Below are 19,708 nucleotides of genomic sequence, written 5' to 3'. Positions count from 1 at the left end.
AATAAATATACAATAAATATTTTTAAAATTCTAAAAATTAGAAAATTAAAGATATATTTATAAAATAAATAAAAAAATTTGCTAATTTATGTCTTAATGGCATAAGTTAAAAATACCATAACAATATTTTATAAAAATTATTGAAAAATAAATATTTTTATATTTTTAATATATTAAATACATAAAAAATTATTATTATATTTTTAAAATACCCTTTTAGAGATATAATTAACTAAATTCAAAAATAAAATAAGAAAGAAAAAAAATTTATACGACAAATTAATATCGAGTCGGATATTGATTTTTAATTAATTATTTTATAATAACACAAAATTAAATATGAAAAATGTTTAAAAGTTAATAAAATTATTATTTTTAATTAACTAATTTTTTTAGTTTAATAATTTACCAGCATATTTTTAATCAATATTTTAAAATATTTTTCATTGAATCAAACCCTTTAGCGAGTAAAGAGACTTCAAAAACAAGAGCGCGTTGAGTTGAGGCTCGCTACCACTGACGAAATCGAGCTCACATCACAACAATGGAAGTTCCGAAGGATCAAATCGCCACTCTCCTCGACTATGGCCTCCATAACTCTGCTCAGATGCTTGTAAAATTTCTTTCCCGTCGTCCTCCCCCCCCCCCCCCTTTTAATTATCAAATACGCGTTAGAAATTTGCATATAAAAGTGGTTGCTTTTTTCATATTTTGATTTCTGTTTCGACGTTGTAATCCGAAGTTGGTGTTTTGAACAGAGTTGTTTTCTTGTTTCTTCACCCGCTGCAAATACTGAATCCGCCCCCCACCTCAAAGCTGAGAGCTTGGTCTCTGCAAATTTCAAGTTTTCTAATTTTTTTTCTCTCCATATAGTTATTAAGTTTTCAATCTTCTAAAACGTTTATTGAAGTTGTTTACTTGCTTGCTTATCCATTTTTCAGGTGCTACTTGGGGATTCATTCTTCCGTGAGAGGGAGTATCGTAGAGCTATTGTAAGAGACGCTTTCCTATATATATCTTTCTCCGTTTTTTGTGTGTGGCTAGATGTTGGAAGTTGAAACCATTTCTTGTTGATTGTTTCTATTCAAAGCATTTTAGAAATGGAGGGAAGTTGTGAACTCATAATCTATTATGTTGATGAACAGCATAGCTACAAGCAAGCTTTGCAATACAACAAGATGGTTCCCAAACAGAACGTGCAACTATCCCGGAGTTCAATACCATCAAACAGGTCGCCGTCTCCAAATTCTTGCAATGCATCAGGAATCAACGAGAATGAGGTGAGGCAGAGTGCAAAAACCAAACCCATGCATGTTGATTTTGCTTTTGACTTTTGAATGTAGATTATTTATGGAGTTTTATTTTCAATATTTTCAACAGGTGAAATTCAAAATTGCATCTTGCCACTGTTTCCTGAATGAGAACAAAGCAGCTCTAGTTGAGGTTTGTTTGTTCTCTACCTTTCTACAAACTTTGTGTATGAGTTGCTCACTAAAAAATCCTGTTTGAGGTGAAGGAATGCCTGTTCTAAATTTATGGAGGGATTTACTACGTAGATAATGTCCGTTAAATTACTATACTACTTTGTATATTTTGTCGTCTCTGAATGTGGCATTTTTCATTCAGAAACAAGGCATATGAAATTCTGCATTAGATAATAGTTTGTTTTCAATTTTTTTTGAATCCTTATTATGGGCTTTGTCACACATTACAGATGGAAGGAATTCCGTGCAAAGCTAGAAATCTGCCAATGAATTTGTTATTAGGGAAGCTTTATCGAGTATCTAGACATAGTAGAGCTGCTGTTGCTATTTACAAAGAATGTCTAAGGTCTGTAAATTAAGTTCCATACAGAATGAATGGGACGAGGTTTGTGTGTTCTCTTAAAGCTCATGTATCATTTGCATTTCGAATCTCCTTTGTATTTTGTGTTTTAACGTGAAGTAAGCTAGTGATTGAAAGCATTTGTGATATTGTAGCATTTCCTACTTTTTTAAAATTTTTGCTTCCTCTATGAGCATTTTCATCTTTTATATGATGTATAATTAATTCACTACTGCATATTAGATTGATCTTCTTTGTTATTGTCCTTTTGACAGACATTGCCCTTATATGCTTGAGGCTATTACAGCTTTGTCAGAATTGGGATCTTCTGCGAAGGACATCATTTCATTGTTTCCTCAGGTTTGTTTATGAAAGAAGAAAGTTCATGTAGCTTAAGCTAAATACAGATTAGCACTTGACCATATTGTTTTTATATTTATTTTGTGGTAAAGAGATGGGAAAACTGCTAATCTAAATTTGAGCAATATCCTATGTATTCCAGTAAGTGCTCTTTGATTGTTAATTTTATGTCATGGTGACCTTTATAGATTCTTATTTTTGTGCATCTAAGAATGAGTTACTTGGAGCTAACTACTCTCATTTGACTACCTTAACTAGCACGATGACATTTCTTCTGTATGTTTACTTGTAGCAGATTTATTGATTAAGTAATACTATATGTTGTTTTACCATATGAAATTATGGCATTAAACTTACAGCTTCCTTGCTGGTAGACAAAGCTGATTTGGAATTATCTTTCATTCCACAGCATAACTTGTATCTATGCGCTTCATATTCATCTAGAGTTTGCTCCCTTGGTTGGATCCTGTCCAATTTTTTCGGTTGCTAGACCCATTGTTAAAAAAGCCTACTTTCTTATGATTACGAGATTTATTCGAATATGAAATCCAATCCGCTGATCCAACTTGATTGTTATTCATTGTTGTTACCATATACCTTATGGTCTCTTTTAAAATATGAAAAGATGTTGGTCGATCTATAAAATTTCATTTTATTTACAATTTGAGAACCTTCAAATATTATGATTAATTTGGAAACATTTTTCAGAATCTTAATAGAAGTGGAAGAATGCCATTTCATTTTATTTACAATTTGAGAACCTTCAAATATTATGATTAATTTGGAAACATTTTTCAGAATCTTAATAGAAGTGGAAGAATGCCATTTGATCATATTGACTCAACTCGTTGGCTTCAAGTAAGTTGAACAATGTAGCTCAAATCCTTATTTGGTACTGCACTTCAAAGTTCTTGCTGCCATGTAACAGTATATAGGGATTCCGTTTTATTATAAGCCTCTAAATTTAATAAAAGGAGTTCTTGTTGACTAACGAGATGAATGCTAGTGAGTCTAGACCAAATTAAATTTGTTTTCTTCTCTATTCATTCTTGCAGCGGTATGTTGAAGCTCAGTGTTGCATGGCTTCAAATGATTACAAAGGTGTGCTATTTTATTTTATCCTTTTATGAAATTTTGATTCATGCTTCCATGTTGGAGCTGAAGGGTCTCATGTTTCACAATATAAACTTTGGCCCAGTTTATGTAACCCAAAATAATAAACTTGTGTCTATACTGTTTTCTTGTATAGAAACTCAATGCAATGGCTTTTATGTTTTCTTGTCTTGATCAAACCTGTTATACAAAAGGGAAAATTCATATATGTTTATAGTTTAGTTCTCGGCTTTTACATGTGATTTCTGTCTCATGCTTGCAGTTTTACTTTGTTCCCAATGTTGCAGGTGGCTTGGAAATCTTTGCAGATCTTTTACAGCGTTTCCCAAATAATACACACTTACTGCTTGAGATGGCAAAGGTTAGATTTGCTGCATTCTATAGCCTTTCTACCCTGCAGATTATGCATCTTTTTTCACTTTTTTACTTTTTAGATTCTACTTTTTGGAAAGAGTGGCTTTCCAAAATGACCTGTAAAGACAGTCCTTCCTTTAATAACTTGACAAAAAGAAAAAAAAGGCCACTGTGGTGCACAAGCATCTAACATTGTCTAGAAAAAGGCCACACCCAAAGGGTGTACAGCCTAACCATTACTCCAAGGCTCTCCTTCCCTTCCTTAACTTAATTTTATGTAATTTATACTTGAATTGATCACTTGACATGTAAATTCTAATGTATATTGTATATGAAGGTTGAAGCTATTATTGGAAAGAATGAAGAGGCCATTTTGAATTTTGAGAAGGTGAATATCGAATTGTAGTTTATGATCCTGATTTAACACCACTGATTTTTTCCTTGCTTCCCAACCTCCTTATTACATGCATTTTCTAGCTGTAATTATTAATTTATATTGACTATTTTGTGATCACAGGCCCGCTCAATTGATCCATACATCGTAACATACATGGATGAGTATGCAATGCTTCTAAAGCTAAGGTCTGATTATTCAAAGTTGAACAAGTTAGTACATGATTTATTGAATATTGATCCTGCAAGACCAGAGGTTTTTGTAGCTCTATCTGTTTTATGGGAAAGGAAAGATGAGAAAAAAGCTTTATCATATGCTGAGCAGGTGAGTAGTTCTTTCCAAGTGCGGAGGACTGAATTTATCTATTACAATATTGCTTACAATTCACTGATTTTTTGTAATCAGAGTATTCGGATTGATGAGAGGCACATAACAGGGTATATAATGAAGGTACTAAAATGGTTGTGCATTAGAGCAGTTGGGGATCTATTGACCTTATCTACGCTTGTAGAACTTAATTACATCAATTTTACCAATTTGAGTTAACACACTGAGTTTATGCAGGGGAATCTATTATTAACAATGAAACGGGCAGAAGCAGCTGTGTCTGCCTTCCGGGGAGCTCAAGAATTAAGACCTGATATTCGCTCATATCAAGGTTTATTTTATAATCTGAAATATTAAAAGTTGCATGATGCATTTCTTGCCTGCAATGAGACTGCAAAGTGCCAATTATGGAAATACAAACTTTACATGCTTTGACTTGATTTCTAGGTTTGGTTCACACATATTTGGCTCTGTCTAAAATCAAAGAGGCTTTATATGCTTCCAGAGAAGCAATGAAAGCAATGCCTCAATCGGCAAAGGCTTTAAAGTTAGTAGGCGATGTGCATGCCAGTAACACTGGTGGCAGAGAAAAGGTAAGTTATCAGCTCTTTTAATTTAAAGTCTCTGGATACTACTATATCAATATCTTTGTGACATTTAATGTGATATAGGCAAAAAAGTTCTACGAGTCTGCTTTAAGGCTGGAACCTGGTTACCTTGGAGCTGCACTAGCATTGGCTGAACTCCATGTTATTGAGGGCCGGAATGGAGATGCCGTATCTCTGCTTGAGCGATACCTTAAAGACTGGGCAGATGACTCTCTTCACGTGAAACTGGCTCAAGTTTTTGCTGCCACTAATATGCTGCAGGAGGCGTTGTCACATTATCAGGCTGCATTAAGGTTTGTTTCGTCCTAAATGCATAGGTCAATATGTAAATTCTGCATTTTATTTCTTGATTTTTCTTTTTAGATGGCGCTTTAATGTTGTAACAACGGTGGGATAACTGGGAGAAGTGTGCTGTGATTTTTCTTAATGATATATGGATTTGGATTGTGATGTTCCTTGATACATAAATTTGGCATTTTAACAAACTCTTCCTCCCCATACTTAACATTGCAGGTTCCCTATAGTTGACAATTGATGCTATGACGCTATTTTCGGATATTCATAATGATTGATTGTGATGCATGCCTTTTTCATCATGATTAAATTTGATTAAATTGTTCTTCTTACCTTCACATATTTGGCAGGTTAAACCCTCAGAACGAAGCAGCAAAACGAGGTTTAGAGCGTTTAGAGAAGCAGATGAAGGTTTTCTTTTTATTATTATTATGATAAAAGAACTATGTGTAAATAGTCTCACTAATCACTATTAACATGATATATAATAGGACACAGTGGTTTTGTTTGGTCCATGTAACTGATTCTATTTAGTGAGATAAGACTTTGTTGTTGTTGATTCTTTTGTTCATTATATATCTCTACTAATTACACACAGCTTTGAAAATCATTCCTGCTGCGTTGTGTTAGTTTTTATATCTGAAATAGATGCATGTTCTAGTCTAGAATTATATCAATCTAAAGATATTTTAAGGGTCTGAATGAAGTTAAAATTTGTAATTCTGCATCCTTTTATAGGGAGTAGATCCGGATGCACCAGAAGATGATGAAGACAATGATGTCGAAGATGCAGATGGAGATCAAGATGATGCTGAACTTCTGTGAGGACCAGTGTCCAAAGGAAGTCAATTATGGTGAGAAAAAGTAACCCTTGGAAATATAGTTTAGGAAAATTTCCGTTAGTTTAATGTAGAGAGTTGCATGAACCAAGTCTTTGCTGGAGCAAGGGTTTCACATCAGAACACACAGCATGCATACACTCTAAATTATGTGGTGCAATTTTATGTCCAGAGCCAGTGGAAGGGATTGTTGACTGCCAATGATGTCTCTGATGGAAGCTTATTGTGTTATACCTCATTGTAAAATCATTTCTGACCCGCAGTATTCTGTATCTAAATTGTTTTATTCACAAATCATAGTGAGAGTAACATCTTTATTCATCTAACTTTATGCGCACGGGAAATTTTCTTTGGTGCCATTATTGTCTCCTCTCCTCTATACTCTGAATTTGATTTCGATTAACTCTTACTATTAAATTAACACTTCAATCTTATTTTTTAATGTTTTTAGCCGAATAAAAAAAATGGAATATAATCCATCAAAATTAAATTCTCTCTTCAACGTGGTTATCAATGACTTGTTTAATTTTTCCGATTAACTTTTTTCTCCACCTTCTAAAAGTTAAATATTCCTAATAATGATTAAAAGTAAATAAAATACCCAGAAATAAAAGAAGAGACGATACATGCAAGTTCTCCATGATATTTTTCCTACGGCTCAAGTGTTAACAAAAATTTATTCCTATAAAGGACTGTGGAAGATGAATTCACCAAGTCAAACATGTACAAATAGAATCTTAGGAGCCGAATTCTAATTCTTCCATTAACTGCGCCTTTGCTGGGGCTCAAGTCTTGAAGATGCATACCTTTATACACTGTCCATCAAAACAATTTTGAAGATGTACCTTTCCTGAAATTCTTACCAAAATTAAACACCAAATTACCTTTTCACTACACATGGAAAGGTTTCCTGGGAGTCGGTGCTCGATTTTCCATTGATTGCAGTCTCTGCTTGAGATGAAAAACTTCAACCTGTGTAGCGAAGCAAGGTGGTGACATGTTTGAACAAGACCAAGGAAGAATGATGAAATATTTTAAAGCATAATGGCACTGGGAACTTCAGTACCATCAGCAGCTTAACTCCCTAAATTATACTTTCTCCACTCATTTTTATCTGTTATTGTAACATTTTGCATCCAGATATGCTAATTTGATGTACCAAAAAGAGATGGTAACAGATGAAAAAGAAAGAGATGGAATATTTCTGAAAACAGAATAACAAGTTTATCAAATGAAAGTGGTAGTGCTAATCAGTTGCAAGGATGTACCTGTAATTGGAATGCCCTGGCTCTTTCTCCTTGAAGAACTCCTCTTGTTGAGTGCAACTCCTAATAAAAATAAATAATAAAACAAAATAAAAATTCAAAAAATAAAAGACAGTTGCATACAGCACTTCCATCAAATAAAGCTCCATATAATATACCTTCTGTGTATCATCTAAAACAGCTTTGAGGAAAGCTACATCATGCTCAAGCCTTACATTATCAGAGTGAACAATGTTGGAGAGGCTATTAGCCTCTTCATGGGCTAACTCTACACTAGCCAGCTTCTCTCTCAGTAATTCCATCTCCTTCAGTGTATCAGATAATTTCTTATCCATCTCCTGCCGGCTTTTGAGAGCTGATGCTAAACTTTTATCAATAGCTTCTTTGCTCGCCAATGCAGCTGCTAATTGTCCCTCTAGAATACCGTTTTTCCTTATTAAGGTGGCCACTTTAGCTTCGTAATAATTATAGATGTTTGGAGGAGTGCACAGCGATCCGGATTTGCTGTTTTCAGTGACCGACACATCATCACTTTCTAAGATAAGGTTCCCAAAGATTTGATTCGGTTGATTTGAACTTCCAGATACCATCACATGTTCATCCATATTGACCTTCATGCCACTTATCTGATTTCCATGGTCATTTTGATTTTTCCTGTGTTCTGCTGCCTTAAGTGTATAACAAAATTGAAATTGAAATAGTTATTATACAAGCCACATTATACAAGCTAAAATATTCTCTAAGTCAAAATATCTTTTCACCTGAGGGAATGGACTTTCATCTTCAGAATTCTTGTCAATCCTAACATCTGCATTGTATTCTTCGTCATGATCGAATTGCCTGCGAAGGGAAATGTTGGTTGGGATAGAATTTGAATCTTGTACAAGCAAGGATTCTGAAAGGGATTTCCTTCCAGAACCATGTTCAATTGCAGATGCCAGATTTTGTCGAGAAACAGAATCAATCAGAAGATGAGAAGGATCATTCTTATGCTGCGAGGCCAATCCGGTGGATGATGAACGCTTTCCCGGTAGTATAGAACCTGGACCTTTAGCAGGAACAGATCGTTTTGCCAGGGTTGCTTCATTCTTTTCTGTTATCAGCACTTCCACCTGTCGTAATCATGGAGAAGTTAGTTGAATCACAATTAACTTGACAGTAAACATTCGTATTTTTGTCATACCTGATTTGATGGCTCTTTTTTGGATCCTCCAAATGCAACAAGAAAATCCTTTTCCTTATGCTGCACGAGTACCAGGCTAAAACCCTGATAATGTAACATATATCATAAACACTCTTTCATATTTAATCACTATATCTCAGGATATGCACTATATTCCACCACATTGAAACAAATTTGTTATAGTCACAAATAGCTAAATTTAACAAATTAAGCAAAACCACAGTTAAATCATTATAGTCAAATAATAAAAAAAAGTAAATTTAAACTCAAAGGTTATGGTTGAAAATCATGGATGTTTTTCCTATCTATACATAGTTACCAGTGATCAATGTACTCATACAAATAAATAATTTAAAAATTATACAGAGAAATATGACTGTGACAAGAAAAAAGAAAGCTCACCTTATTGATAGTGATAGAAGATGGCGGTGATGCAATTGCCACAGACCATTCAGATTTTATAACATCATATATCAGAGTCTCACCATGTCCTACAAAATATAAAGGGAAAATAGAAATTTGACGTGAAGTAGAATAAGAGAATTTTCTACAGCAAATATAAAGCAGGAAAAGTAGTATGAGCAATGAAGTAAAACTAATTGCAGAAAGCAAATATGCTGTGATATCTAAATCTACTCAGAATGCAGTGATATATAAATCAACTGAGAATGCTTACTTCCCAGAGTGACCTAAAAGATTAAAACTTACGTTTCTTCCTGCTTCCACCCCCTGTGATATACCATTTACTGCCACAAAGAACGCCACAGCAACCAGCTCTAGGTGTTGGATGGAAACCACGTATCTTTATTCTTGACCATGCCATCTGAGGGAAGAACATATACTTTCATCAAACTGTATGAATATTATAAACATCCCAGGAATCAGGAAGTTCGGCTGCATAATAATGCCATATAGAAAGCTCACGTACTGTTTCGAAGTCAAGTGAATATAAGTCATTCAATGTCCTGGATTTTGATGTTCCTCCAAATACCAAAAGATTTTTTCCATCATGAAGAGCTGCAACATGGTTGAATCTTGGAGAAGGTGCTGTTCCCCTGCAAGTAGTCACATTAGTCTAAATTTTCTTTTCAAACTGCATTGTTACCAGAAGAAACTCATTATGAAGCCTAAACACACTTACGTGCAATGAAGTGGAAGCCATGTCAAGGACTTGAGATCAAACATATGTAGATCATTCAGTTTCCTCCTTTTTGTATCTTCTCCTCCAAACAATATTAAGGCACCGCTTGCCCTGACAACAGTGTGGCCACTGCGAGCACACTGCAAAAAGTTGAATTAATCAGTACTTCACTACTTCCTAGAGATATTTCAGTGTAAGAAAAATTATTTTTACATACTTTCATTAAATTTTATTTCTAAACTTTAATTTGAAATTGTTTAATCTCATGTTTTCCCATACAATTTTGTGTAAACCTGATAATTAAACAAAGGCATTCCTTCCACTAAGTTGCAAGTCAAAATTAGAATGATTTTCATAACAGATTTAATTGATACAGATGTATTATCACGATTCATTATGTGATAATGTGATGAGCAAGATTTTTAGATTGTAATTTGGTAGCAAGACCAAACAATGACCAAGTGTAACTTTCTACCGGTATGTCTCCCTTTGCTTCCATGAGCGACCAGCACTCCGTCTCGGTATCAAATGCCCATACTACAAAAAGTAAAAGAATAATCGGAAAAATTCCACAACATGAACCAGTTGAAAGGTATACAAGTTGAAAGGATATGCTGTACCGGAAATTTTGTCACTTCCAGGGTCAGTTTTCCCTCCAATGAGGAGTGCCTTTTTCCCCCAAGAAACCTGATCAAATTATCATCAACCACAAAAAAGGTGAGAGAATAACCAAATCATTGTCAATCATTTTTAAAAGACTTAAAAGTGAAGCATTAATATAAAAACAAAGTGAAGCTCAACCAGAAAATCATATAGCAGTAATAACAGGTTAGAAGTAAAATACCAAACTATGACCCTTGCATGCTGGAATCTTCAGTGGGAGACTACTTGGTGACAAGTAGAGCTTTGATGATGCTGTTGTCCATGAAAATCTATCAAAATTTAGCACCTGAAAATAAAATGAACTTTGCACGATGAACTAACCAATAATTGATTTATGCCACCACTGATCCAGCCCATTTCCAAAACAAGAAAAAAGTTCCCGTACCTGCACATCATCTAATAATCCGCTTCCAGATTCACCACCAACCACTATCATCTTATTCTCAATCACAGCTGCCGCATGCTATTCACAAGAAAACGAACATTTCAGTTGTTTGCTAAAAAATAGAAATCATAAAAGTGAAACAAGAAACAAAATTACATACATAAGATCTAGGAGTGGGCTTATCCCCTGCAATTGACAACACCATCCAGTTCTCTGAACTGGCTGATGTACAAGTACTCATCTCGGGTGCAGCAGATGGCGAAAACTCAGTTTCCTCAGCATGACCAAGTGTCCCTGCAACCCCATCACCCTGAAAAGAAGCTGACAACTTTAAGGCGTGTTTGGCAACACATTATTTCAGGAAAACAACCGTTTTTTCTTCAAATATCGTTTCAAAAGCTTTTGACTATTTTAAAAACCTAAAATAAGCTACCCCACTTCAAACATAATCCATAGTGGCCACATTCACTTCCTCAAACTCAATCCTACACAAGAAATGAAACTGAGAAACCTACATTGGAGTTTCCATTTCTCTTGGGGTGTCTTATGGGACTTCTAGTTCCCTGGGGAGTATCAGAAAGCTGCACCTTCAATCTGCTGAAAAGAACACCCACATATCGCAAACCTCAAAATCAGAAAGGACTAGTTGTTCCCTTCAATGGAATGCAACGGAAAAAAGATCATACTTTAGAAGGGGAAAAAACAAAGAATGAATATTCACCTGCCAAGTTTCATGCGCCTGCGAGAGAACCCAAACATCTTCAAAGCTCAAAGCACGGATGAGGAACCAGGCACCTGAACACTGAGTGAATCAGAAACACAAAATGAAGAACAAACCCTAAGGGGGGAAAATCCACAAATGGGGTAATCACATTATCCTGAGTGTCAGAGAGTAAAAGCCAAAAGGAACCAAGCTTGTTCCTTTACACTTTCCCATAAAACAAGTACTATTCAGCTTGCAGAATTAGAGTCAACCCTCAACTTTTTTAGTTATTATTGCTAAGAAAGAACAATAAATTTATTAGTTATTACTGATAAGAAAGCTCACCGAAGTCCAAAGATAAGAATAAGAGTAAAACCAGAAACAGCTCTTTGATTTCGGAAAAGAGAAGAGGGAAACTCCAAAATGGTTCAGAAAATGATGTCCTGTTAGTAATATGGAAACTCCAACCGAAATAAAATCAAACAAAAACCGAGCTATATGGCGTAACAGGAAATGGAAGTGGTAAAGTAAAAAGGGCAGAGAAAAAACAAAAACATAACAGAGAAGGCATGAGTAGGACACAGGATATAATGCGCATGTTAGCAAGCAACACTTTGGAGCAACTTCTTGTCTTTTTGGGAGTGTGTTGAGGTCATTGTATCGTACCGTAGGATCTGCTATTTGGTACGGTGGTCGATTCTAGGATGCGTAAACACTAGAAATGACCGTTGGTTTGAATGAAGTAATAATGGATGCACAAAGATGAGTGGTGAAGTGCTTAATCATTAAATCTGGTTTTCTCTATGATTGAACTCTCGTCGTGGGTGGTTCAAATTTCAAAATGTTAAAATAAATAGTGAGGTTAATTTACCTATAAATATAATAATAAAATTCTATCATTTAACCAATAAACGTTGCTATAACTTAATTTAACTTTAACTTTATATGCCACTATTTTTAATAATCTTTTCACTTAATGCGCGACTATATGTAACTGTCTTTTTTATACAGATTTTGTTTTTTTCAAATTTTTTTAACATTTTTTACGTACTCTTTTTTTTCGGTGTTTTCTGCATTTTCTTCTTTCTTTGTATTCTCTTCATTCTTTACATTTTCTTCGTTTACGATCAATACCTTTGATCTGATTTGAAATTTTGAATCAAAATTTTTTAAATCAAGCTGTAAAATCAAATTTTAACAAATATTTCGTTTTCGAAGACAATGAATGATACAAATTCACATTGTCCGTTGAAATAAGGCAAATTAGATTATTGTTTTGAAACGAATTAAGTGAATGAGGTTTGGTTCGAACATTGTTAATGTAGTTCGTTAGTAATTGATACTAGTGTAGTTGTTTTGTCTATGAGTTGAATAATTTCGTTTTTCTTTATAAAAATCAGTGTTCATGATTGAAGGTTTGAATTTGAATAGAATGTTGGAGTTTTGAATTGTTTTTCGATAAATCTATTTATGTTACATTTAATGGTAGTTTCGGTGCACTTTAAAACACAATTTGGTGTAATATAGAATTGTTTTTCAGTGTCGTGCTTATAAGTTTTTGGTATTTTTTGTGTCCGTTTATCCAAAGGTTGGATAACTTTTAACACACTTGAAGAAGAAGTTGCTGATTTTTCTTCTCTTTCTCATTTTTCTCATTTTTCTCTTTCATTATCATTATTGTCATCGTTGTCTTCTTTTTTATGTATAATAGTTTAAATTAAGAATGCACCGAAATTTCTTAATGATGACGACACACAAACAAACTCAGTTTAAAACAAGTTCATACTATAAGTACACCTTATTTAAATCTAAAATAGACCGCAATTACTTAATCATGACGACACAAACAAACTCAATTCAAAATAAGTACATACCAAAAGTTTACCTTATTTATATCCAAAATGTACCAAAATTACTTAATGATAACTGAGAGCTCCTCTTCTTCCTTCTTCATCTTCATCATCATCATCATCATTATCATCTTTTTCTTTTCTTATTCATTTTTTTCTTATTTTATCTTCTCATTTACTCCTTTAATAAGAATAAAAAAATTAAATAAAGAAGAAAATGAACTTATAATGATGCAAAATTACTAGGAAGAAGATGAGGAAAAAAAAAGTTAACAACAATAAAAGAACGACGACGATGAGAAGGAAACACACAAAGAAAAAGAGGAAATGCGAAGAAGAAGAAGGAACCCAAAAAAGGAGGAGAAACGCAAAAAATAAGAAGAAAGAGAGGAATACAGGAACTGTTTCATGTAATTTAAGTGTGTATTCACGTTTCATTAATGAAATTGATTTTAATAAATTTAGACCAACTTGATTAAATTTAATTACCAAAAAAATTTAAATGTGTAATATAAGTATATAACTGTAAATATAAAAAGATTGAAAGACAATAATATTCAATCGTCATAAAGCAAGTTGCATTGTATATTTGTCCCTTTTTTTTATTTGTAAATCATAGTATATACATGGTTTTTATATTTAATTTATACATAATTAGAATGAGACTAGTGTAATATATAGGGTGGTAAATTAATAATAGTATATAATATATTTTAATAAGTATTATATTATTTAAAAATTAATTAAAATACATACAAAACAATATTAAATTTAATGTTTTTTTATTTAAAATATTTTGTAATATAAAATTTTTTGATATTGAAATTGTATAAAGTTGCATCTTTATTTGTTGTTTTTATTTTTGTATTTATTATAATTGACAGACTTAGTCTTTTTTATATGGTGTTTGTACTCTTTTTTTGTTTTTGATTGTTGTTGAAATTATTTCTTTCTTCTTTCTGTCATATATTCTTGTAGAGGCATGATGTTTCTGAACGGTCGACTTGTCTACATTTTCTAATCTATTGTCCTTTTGTTATTCCATATATGTATATATGTTTTTCATCTGAAAATGTGTCTTAAATTCGGTTACTTTTTTTTTCCTTGATCTCTTAATTTGTATGTTATCATCTAGGTCTGATGACATTAGTGTCGGTAAAGTTGGTTCCTATAATCAATAAAGAATATAAATGAGCAATAAAGATGATATTTTGGAAAAAATAAAATTTTGTTGTATTACCTATTTTATTTGTTGTAATAGTAATTGAGTTTTAGTACTTTTTGTCGAAACAAATGCCTTGGTAATGTATGGTTGAGAGGATAGTTAAAATCATTTACTTTGACTTCAAATATAAATATGAGGTTGTATAAATTTTTCAATTGAGATGATGGAATGTAATTAGATTTAAAGTAGTTGTACCCAATAAATTTTTTTTCTTCTATATCAAACAGTACAAAAATTGTTGTGGCACTTTGATCTAAAATCTTTAATTTAATTTTTAATCTAGAATAATTATTGAACTAGTAATTTATAGGGTTAAGTACGATTTTGGTCCTTAAGGTAGTGATTGAAATTTTTTCTTTCCCGGCCTTTTTTTACCTACAAAATAGTCCTAAAGGTTTAACTTAGTTTTAAAATCGTCTTTCAGACGAAAATACCCTTCTCCCTTCTTCCCCAAAATCAACCAGAACCAGAACCAAAGTCTGAATCAGAAGCTGAAGCAAAAGCAACAATGAAACAACAACAACCAGACACAGAAGAAGAACAACAACAATGGATCATGTATACAGTTAACCATTTTTAAATAATTCCAGCAGCAGTTATAGCAAATCAACAATTTCAATTCAATTCAAACCAAACATTTTTTAGCATTCTCAGAACCTAATAACCTAAGCTAATTCTATCATACCCATATAAAATCCACTAATAAAAAATCCAAATCCAGCTAAACTAATCCATAATCAAATCAAGAAATTAAGACTAACCAAAAACAGAAATTAAAAACAAAATGATAACCTGAATTATGAAAATAGAAAACAAAAAAGAGGGGACAGGAGAGGCAGTGGTGTCATAGCAACAGTGACAGAAAAGCAGGAATAGTGCAACAGCTAGTGGAGCACCGGTGGTCTGGGCATGACGGGAAAGGGTTGGAGCTGCCGTCAGTTCTAGTTTTTTGGTGGCTCTGGTTCCTTCTGCAACAGAGATTGAGGGAGGCAGGGGCGAGATGGCGCGAACGGTGCTGGGTGGAGATGGTGGTTTGCGGAGGTGAATGAAAAAGAAGGAAGAACCGCGATGTTGAAGCAGGGGAGGCTCACTGGCAGTGAGCTCTGGTTCGAGACAGGGAAGGAGAGAAAGAGGAGAGAGGGTCGTGGTGGCTCTAGGGTTAGCACGAAGGGGAGAGGAGTAGCGGCGGCAAGACGTAGCGGCGGTGGCCCTTCCCCTTCTCTTCACCTTCTTTTTCCTTGAACCAAACCCCCTAGCGTAATTCCCTTCCCCCTCTTCTTAATTCGTTTTCTTTTTTTTTGTGATGGATATTTTCGGAATAAAAATTAAAAATTTGGTAAAAAGGACTATTTTAAAATTAAGTTAAATCTTCTAGACCATTTTGTAGGCAAAAAAATAAAAAGATTGAAGACGAAAAAAATTTTCAACCTCTATCTTAGGGACTAAAATCGTACTTAACTTAAATTATAATTTGATAGAATTTTTTTATGATAAGTATGATTTGATAGAATTTGATGAATTTTTTTTATAATTTGAATCTGTAGTAATTTTTTATGTTGTAGCACAAAAACTTTATTTTTTGTATATTTGTGAGTTTTTTTTTACATCTACTTATTCTTCTTTTTCACGGTACATATAGTTTTTCAAAAATATCTATAATAGTAAGAATAAAAGTTTTTAGAATATTTATTGTGTGTTTATATATAATATATTGAATAAGTTATTTTTAATAAGAATAATTTAAATAGTATAAGAGAAAAATACATGTTAATAATTTTTTATGTTGTAGCACAAAAATTGTATTTTTTTATATTTTTATGGATTTTTTTTATATTTACTTATTCTTCTTCTCCTAGTGTATATAGTTTTTTAATAACATCTATAATAGTAAGAATATAAATTTTTAGGATATTTTGTGTATATATATATATATTAATATTTTTTAATTCACTCTATCAGATAATGTCTCAAGTGATACAAACTCAAAATAATGTTGAAAAATGATAAAAATTAATTCTTTGATTTAAATTGTATATTGAAATAAGTATAATTATAAGAATTTTAAAATATAATTATATGTAAAGTATAATAAAATAATAAAAAAAGTATAAATAATAAAAGTAAGAAGAGTATTTTTTTTAGTAAATTTGTTTTAAAAATATAATAAATATTTTTATTTTGCACCTAATCATCTAATAGAATTATTTTTAAGTAAATAGGCTCCTCTTCATTTATTGATGTAAATATTTTTTCTTAGGCGAACCATAAATTATGAAGTGAAATAATAATGGTAAGAGTCTTATATATGTATGATATATAAGTATATCAAATAGTATGAATTTTGAATAGTTTATAACTTAAAATTTATTAATGATAATATTATTATCACATTTATAATGTAGATGTTTATTATATTTAATTAATACTTTATATTTCTACTAAATAATAATATGTAATAAATTAATTAATTGTTCACATGACCAAAGGAACTTATAAATTAATTAATATGTAATATATTTTATCGTGTGAGTCATCTATTTTGTCTTCAAATGCTACAGGCACTTAATCACCCAAAAAAAAAAAAAAAAAAAAAAAAGCTACAGGCACTTCATTTACCTGGTATGATTCGGATTTCTTGTTTTATTGAATTCGGAATGCCCACTTGCCCAGGATGAGCACTTATAACTAATTTGGACAATTTAGCATGTACCATGATACTCATGAATGCAACTAAAGATATTTCACGACTACTAAAGATATATATGTACTTTTTCCATTCATGATGTTATTAATTATGTTAAAATTAAATGCCAATAAAAATACAATAAACAAAACATTGAATATCGTACTGGAATTTCATCCAATATATTATTATTCTCCGTCGTGAAATTAAAAGTACAACCCCCTAGACAGTTAATATAGAAAAAGAAAAAAGGAAGAAGGCTAAACTACACGTCGATCAGTCAAGTTAATTATTAGCCTTATTATTATTTTTAGTACCATATATAGACCATATAATGCTAATATACATGCACTTTGTAATATATATCCCAACCCAGCCATATAATAATATAATCTGATCATAACAAGTAAATAATAAAAAGTAATTAATTAACATCTGAGTTTATTGCTCGATGAGAATGTCATGGTGATTAGTTTATTTCTTTAATTTCTCTCAAACCCAAAGAGCACCGGCTCTCTTAAGCATTGGGATCAAGGAGCGGTTAAGGTGAAGGCTCATGACTTCATTGGCTCCACCAACAAGCTCGCCACCAATGAACACTGCCGGCACAGAAGGGTTGCACCCTAGCCTTGAAAGAGCTTGTTCAACGTCTCTCCCTCTTGGTATCTCATCAAGTTCATGAACAGCCGGGTTCACACCGAAGTCGCACAAGAGGGTCTTGATGGTGTGGCACATGCAGCATGAGCTCTTGCTGAAGATCACCACTGCCCTCTCTGATGCCATCTTCGTCACCCTATCCATTCTACTAGCTAGTCTCTATTTTTCTCTGTGATTCTTAACTATTAATGCAACTAGCCTGATCGAGATATATAACAATGCCAAATAATGAGTTGCCACGGAATTTGGGATAAAAGGTTTTGGTTTAAGGAGGACTACTTTAGCGTATATATATGGTTGGTACTTATGATTTTTGTATGAGGTGTGGTTGAAGGATGGCCAAATGGGTTTATTTATATAGGGTTTTTGAGGGAGGTACGGTGTTGCTTATCTGGCATGGCTCATCAAATTAAATGAAGAAAGAGATCAGAGCAGTGTGGCTCAAGACAAAAGGCCGGAGGAGAAAAAGATGAGAATGTTCTATGAGATATTTGGGTCGGTTTTCCAAATTTCCTTTGATCATTTGATTGAAAGTGATTCATCCAATACTTTTCTTACTCTATATCGAATCAACATCTATGCATGCATACGGAGAACAAAGACATGTCCTTGGTACGGCTTGAGAAAAAAAAATTTGTGCATGCATATCCCTTTGCAATAAAAATATTATTTATACATTAAAATTAATTATTGTATATTTTTGTATAAATATATATTATTTAATTTATTTTTAATTTATATTTTATATTTTAATATATATTTTATATTAACGACTCATTTTAATAACTGATTTTAGTATAGATATAATATAACACTTTAGTTTCATGATGGTTACTTTTCTAACTTTGTTTTATGTGATATTTGATTCTAGGTGCGTGGACCATAAAATATATATATATTATTTATTATAATTTTATATAAAAAATATTTAATAATAAAAAAATTAACTAAAAATAATTAAAATTTGTTTTATTTAATATTTATTAATTATTATAATAATTGATAAAATTAAATAAAATAAATTCAGTTTATTTTATTGTCTTTCTAGTATTATAATTTTATATACAATTTTGTTATGTTACCAACAAAAATTCTACTAATTTCTACCAATTTTTATTTATAATTGTGTTTAATAAAAATGTCTTTATAGATGTGTCTAATAAAAATATATTTTTTATAATTGTGTTTAATAAAAATATTTTTGTAAATATATCTTCTGAATATATCTCCTTATATATGTATTTAAAATATAATAATTAATTATTATTGAGAATAAATTGACCGATAATATATTAGTACCCTATACTTTTTCTTTTATATATGCAATCTCTAGTTGGGTAATAATATAAGGAGTGATGGGAGTTTAATGACAATTAAGTAGAAGATGGTAAAAATAGAAGAGTTACTCAATTAATTAATTTTGCCTATATATATTAAAAGTCTATGTATACTATGCATTATTATCAGATAGGTTTAATTATTCTATTAGTTTTTATAATTTTACTAAATTTATAATTAAATTTTTATATTTTTTAATTAAGTTATTATATTATTTTTAATTTTATAATTAAATTTTTTATGTCAAAAATATTAAAATTAATAAAATATACTTTTTAAAAAAATATGTTTTCAAAGATCTAGTTATTAGATTCTTAATTATAGATATCTTTAATTTATGTAAAAATATTCAATTAATTTTAATATATTTTACACTAAGAAAAATTAAATTATAAAATTAAAAGTAATATAAAAATTTAATTAAAAAAATATATAAGAATCTAATTAAAAATTTGATAAAATTATAAAAATTAATAAAATAATTAAATCTATTAAATATTAA

The 19,708-nt window shown here is 31.6% G+C and overlaps 3 protein-coding genes across 9 annotated transcripts; 1 reads left to right on the top strand and 2 right to left on the bottom strand.

Moving 5' to 3' along the window:
* The first annotated feature begins 429 nt into the window (after nucleotides 1–429).
* On the top strand, nucleotides 430–6,439 carry LOC112714304 (anaphase-promoting complex subunit 7). The gene is made up of 18 exons (XM_025765876.3): nucleotides 430–613; nucleotides 759–827; nucleotides 942–992; nucleotides 1,146–1,280; nucleotides 1,381–1,443; nucleotides 1,715–1,830; nucleotides 2,100–2,184; nucleotides 2,983–3,042; nucleotides 3,240–3,285; nucleotides 3,585–3,658; nucleotides 3,989–4,039; nucleotides 4,169–4,369; nucleotides 4,451–4,495; nucleotides 4,610–4,703; nucleotides 4,820–4,965; nucleotides 5,044–5,273; nucleotides 5,625–5,685; nucleotides 6,013–6,439. The coding sequence occupies exons 1-18, from the start codon at nucleotides 545–547 to the stop codon at nucleotides 6,097–6,099; spliced, it is 1,683 nt and encodes a 560-aa protein (XP_025621661.1). The 5' UTR covers nucleotides 430–544; the 3' UTR covers nucleotides 6,100–6,439.
* A 297-nt stretch (nucleotides 6,440–6,736) lies between these two features.
* Nucleotides 6,737–12,224, bottom strand: LOC112714302 (acyl-CoA-binding domain-containing protein 4). 7 transcript variants are annotated; one of them, XM_029289482.2, is made up of 18 exons: nucleotides 11,799–12,212; nucleotides 11,472–11,545; nucleotides 11,266–11,347; nucleotides 10,911–11,060; nucleotides 10,751–10,828; nucleotides 10,547–10,651; nucleotides 10,323–10,389; nucleotides 10,178–10,239; nucleotides 9,703–9,842; nucleotides 9,490–9,616; nucleotides 9,270–9,384; nucleotides 8,964–9,052; nucleotides 8,562–8,645; nucleotides 8,140–8,490; nucleotides 7,537–8,046; nucleotides 7,382–7,441; nucleotides 6,998–7,085; nucleotides 6,737–6,928 (listed from the first exon to the last, which is right to left on the bottom strand). In XM_029289482.2, the coding sequence occupies exons 2-17, from the start codon at nucleotides 11,507–11,509 to the stop codon at nucleotides 7,005–7,007; spliced, it is 2,139 nt and encodes a 712-aa protein (XP_029145315.1). In that variant the 5' UTR covers nucleotides 11,510–11,545; nucleotides 11,799–12,212; the 3' UTR covers nucleotides 6,737–6,928; nucleotides 6,998–7,004. The 7 variants fall into 7 exon arrangements, with proteins under 7 accessions (XP_029145315.1, XP_025621659.1, XP_025621660.1 ...); XM_025765874.3 differs by having other exon boundaries at nucleotides 6,737–7,085; nucleotides 11,799–12,224; XM_025765875.3 differs by having other exon boundaries at nucleotides 6,737–7,085; nucleotides 11,266–11,344; nucleotides 11,799–12,211.
* Nucleotides 12,225–17,364: 5,140 nt separating this feature from the next.
* On the bottom strand, nucleotides 17,365–18,213 carry LOC112718098 (monothiol glutaredoxin-S2-like). Its single transcript, XM_025769999.2, has one exon. It carries the CDS (start codon nucleotides 18,010–18,012, stop codon nucleotides 17,704–17,706), a length of 309 nt encoding a protein of 102 aa, XP_025625784.1. The 5' UTR covers nucleotides 18,013–18,213; the 3' UTR covers nucleotides 17,365–17,703.
* Nucleotides 18,214–19,708: the final 1,495 nt, after the last annotated feature.

This window comes from Arachis hypogaea, chromosome 10, assembly GCF_003086295.3.
Source record: "Arachis hypogaea cultivar Tifrunner chromosome 10, arahy.Tifrunner.gnm2.J5K5, whole genome shotgun sequence".
In the NCBI taxonomy this organism is placed as follows: Eukaryota; Viridiplantae; Streptophyta; class Magnoliopsida; order Fabales; family Fabaceae; genus Arachis; species Arachis hypogaea.
The sequence above is the reverse complement of the archived record's forward strand: the minus strand, read 5'-3'. Positions and strand labels throughout refer to the sequence as shown.

What these genes read in the sequence shown, in the direction of transcription:
- LOC112714304 (XM_025765876.3), top strand. Translation starts at nt 545, where the DNA reads ATGGAAGTTCCGAAGGATCAAATCGCCACTCTCCTCGACTATGGCCTC. An exon ending in ATTTACAAAGAATGTCTAAG is followed by an intron (nt 1,831 to 2,099) that starts GTCTGTAAATTA and finishes TCCTTTTGACAG; the next exon opens with ACATTGCCCTTATATGCTTG. An exon ending in ACTCAACTCGTTGGCTTCAA is followed by an intron (nt 3,043 to 3,239) that starts GTAAGTTGAACA and finishes TCATTCTTGCAG; the next exon opens with CGGTATGTTGAAGCTCAGTG.
- LOC112714302 (XM_025765874.3), bottom strand. Translation starts at nt 11,509, where the DNA reads ATGTTTGGGTTCTCTCGCAGGCGCATGAAACTTGGCAG. An exon ending in CTTCTATCACTATCAATAAG is followed by an intron (nt 8,646 to 8,963) that starts GTGAGCTTTCTT and finishes TTACATTATCAG; the next exon opens with GGTTTTAGCCTGGTACTCGT. An exon ending in ATGAAAGTCCATTCCCTCAG is followed by an intron (nt 8,047 to 8,139) that starts GTGAAAAGATAT and finishes TATACACTTAAG; the next exon opens with GCAGCAGAACACAGGAAAAA.
- LOC112718098 (XM_025769999.2), bottom strand. Translation starts at nt 18,012, where the DNA reads ATGGATAGGGTGACGAAGATGGCATCAGAGAGGGCAGTGGTGATCTTC.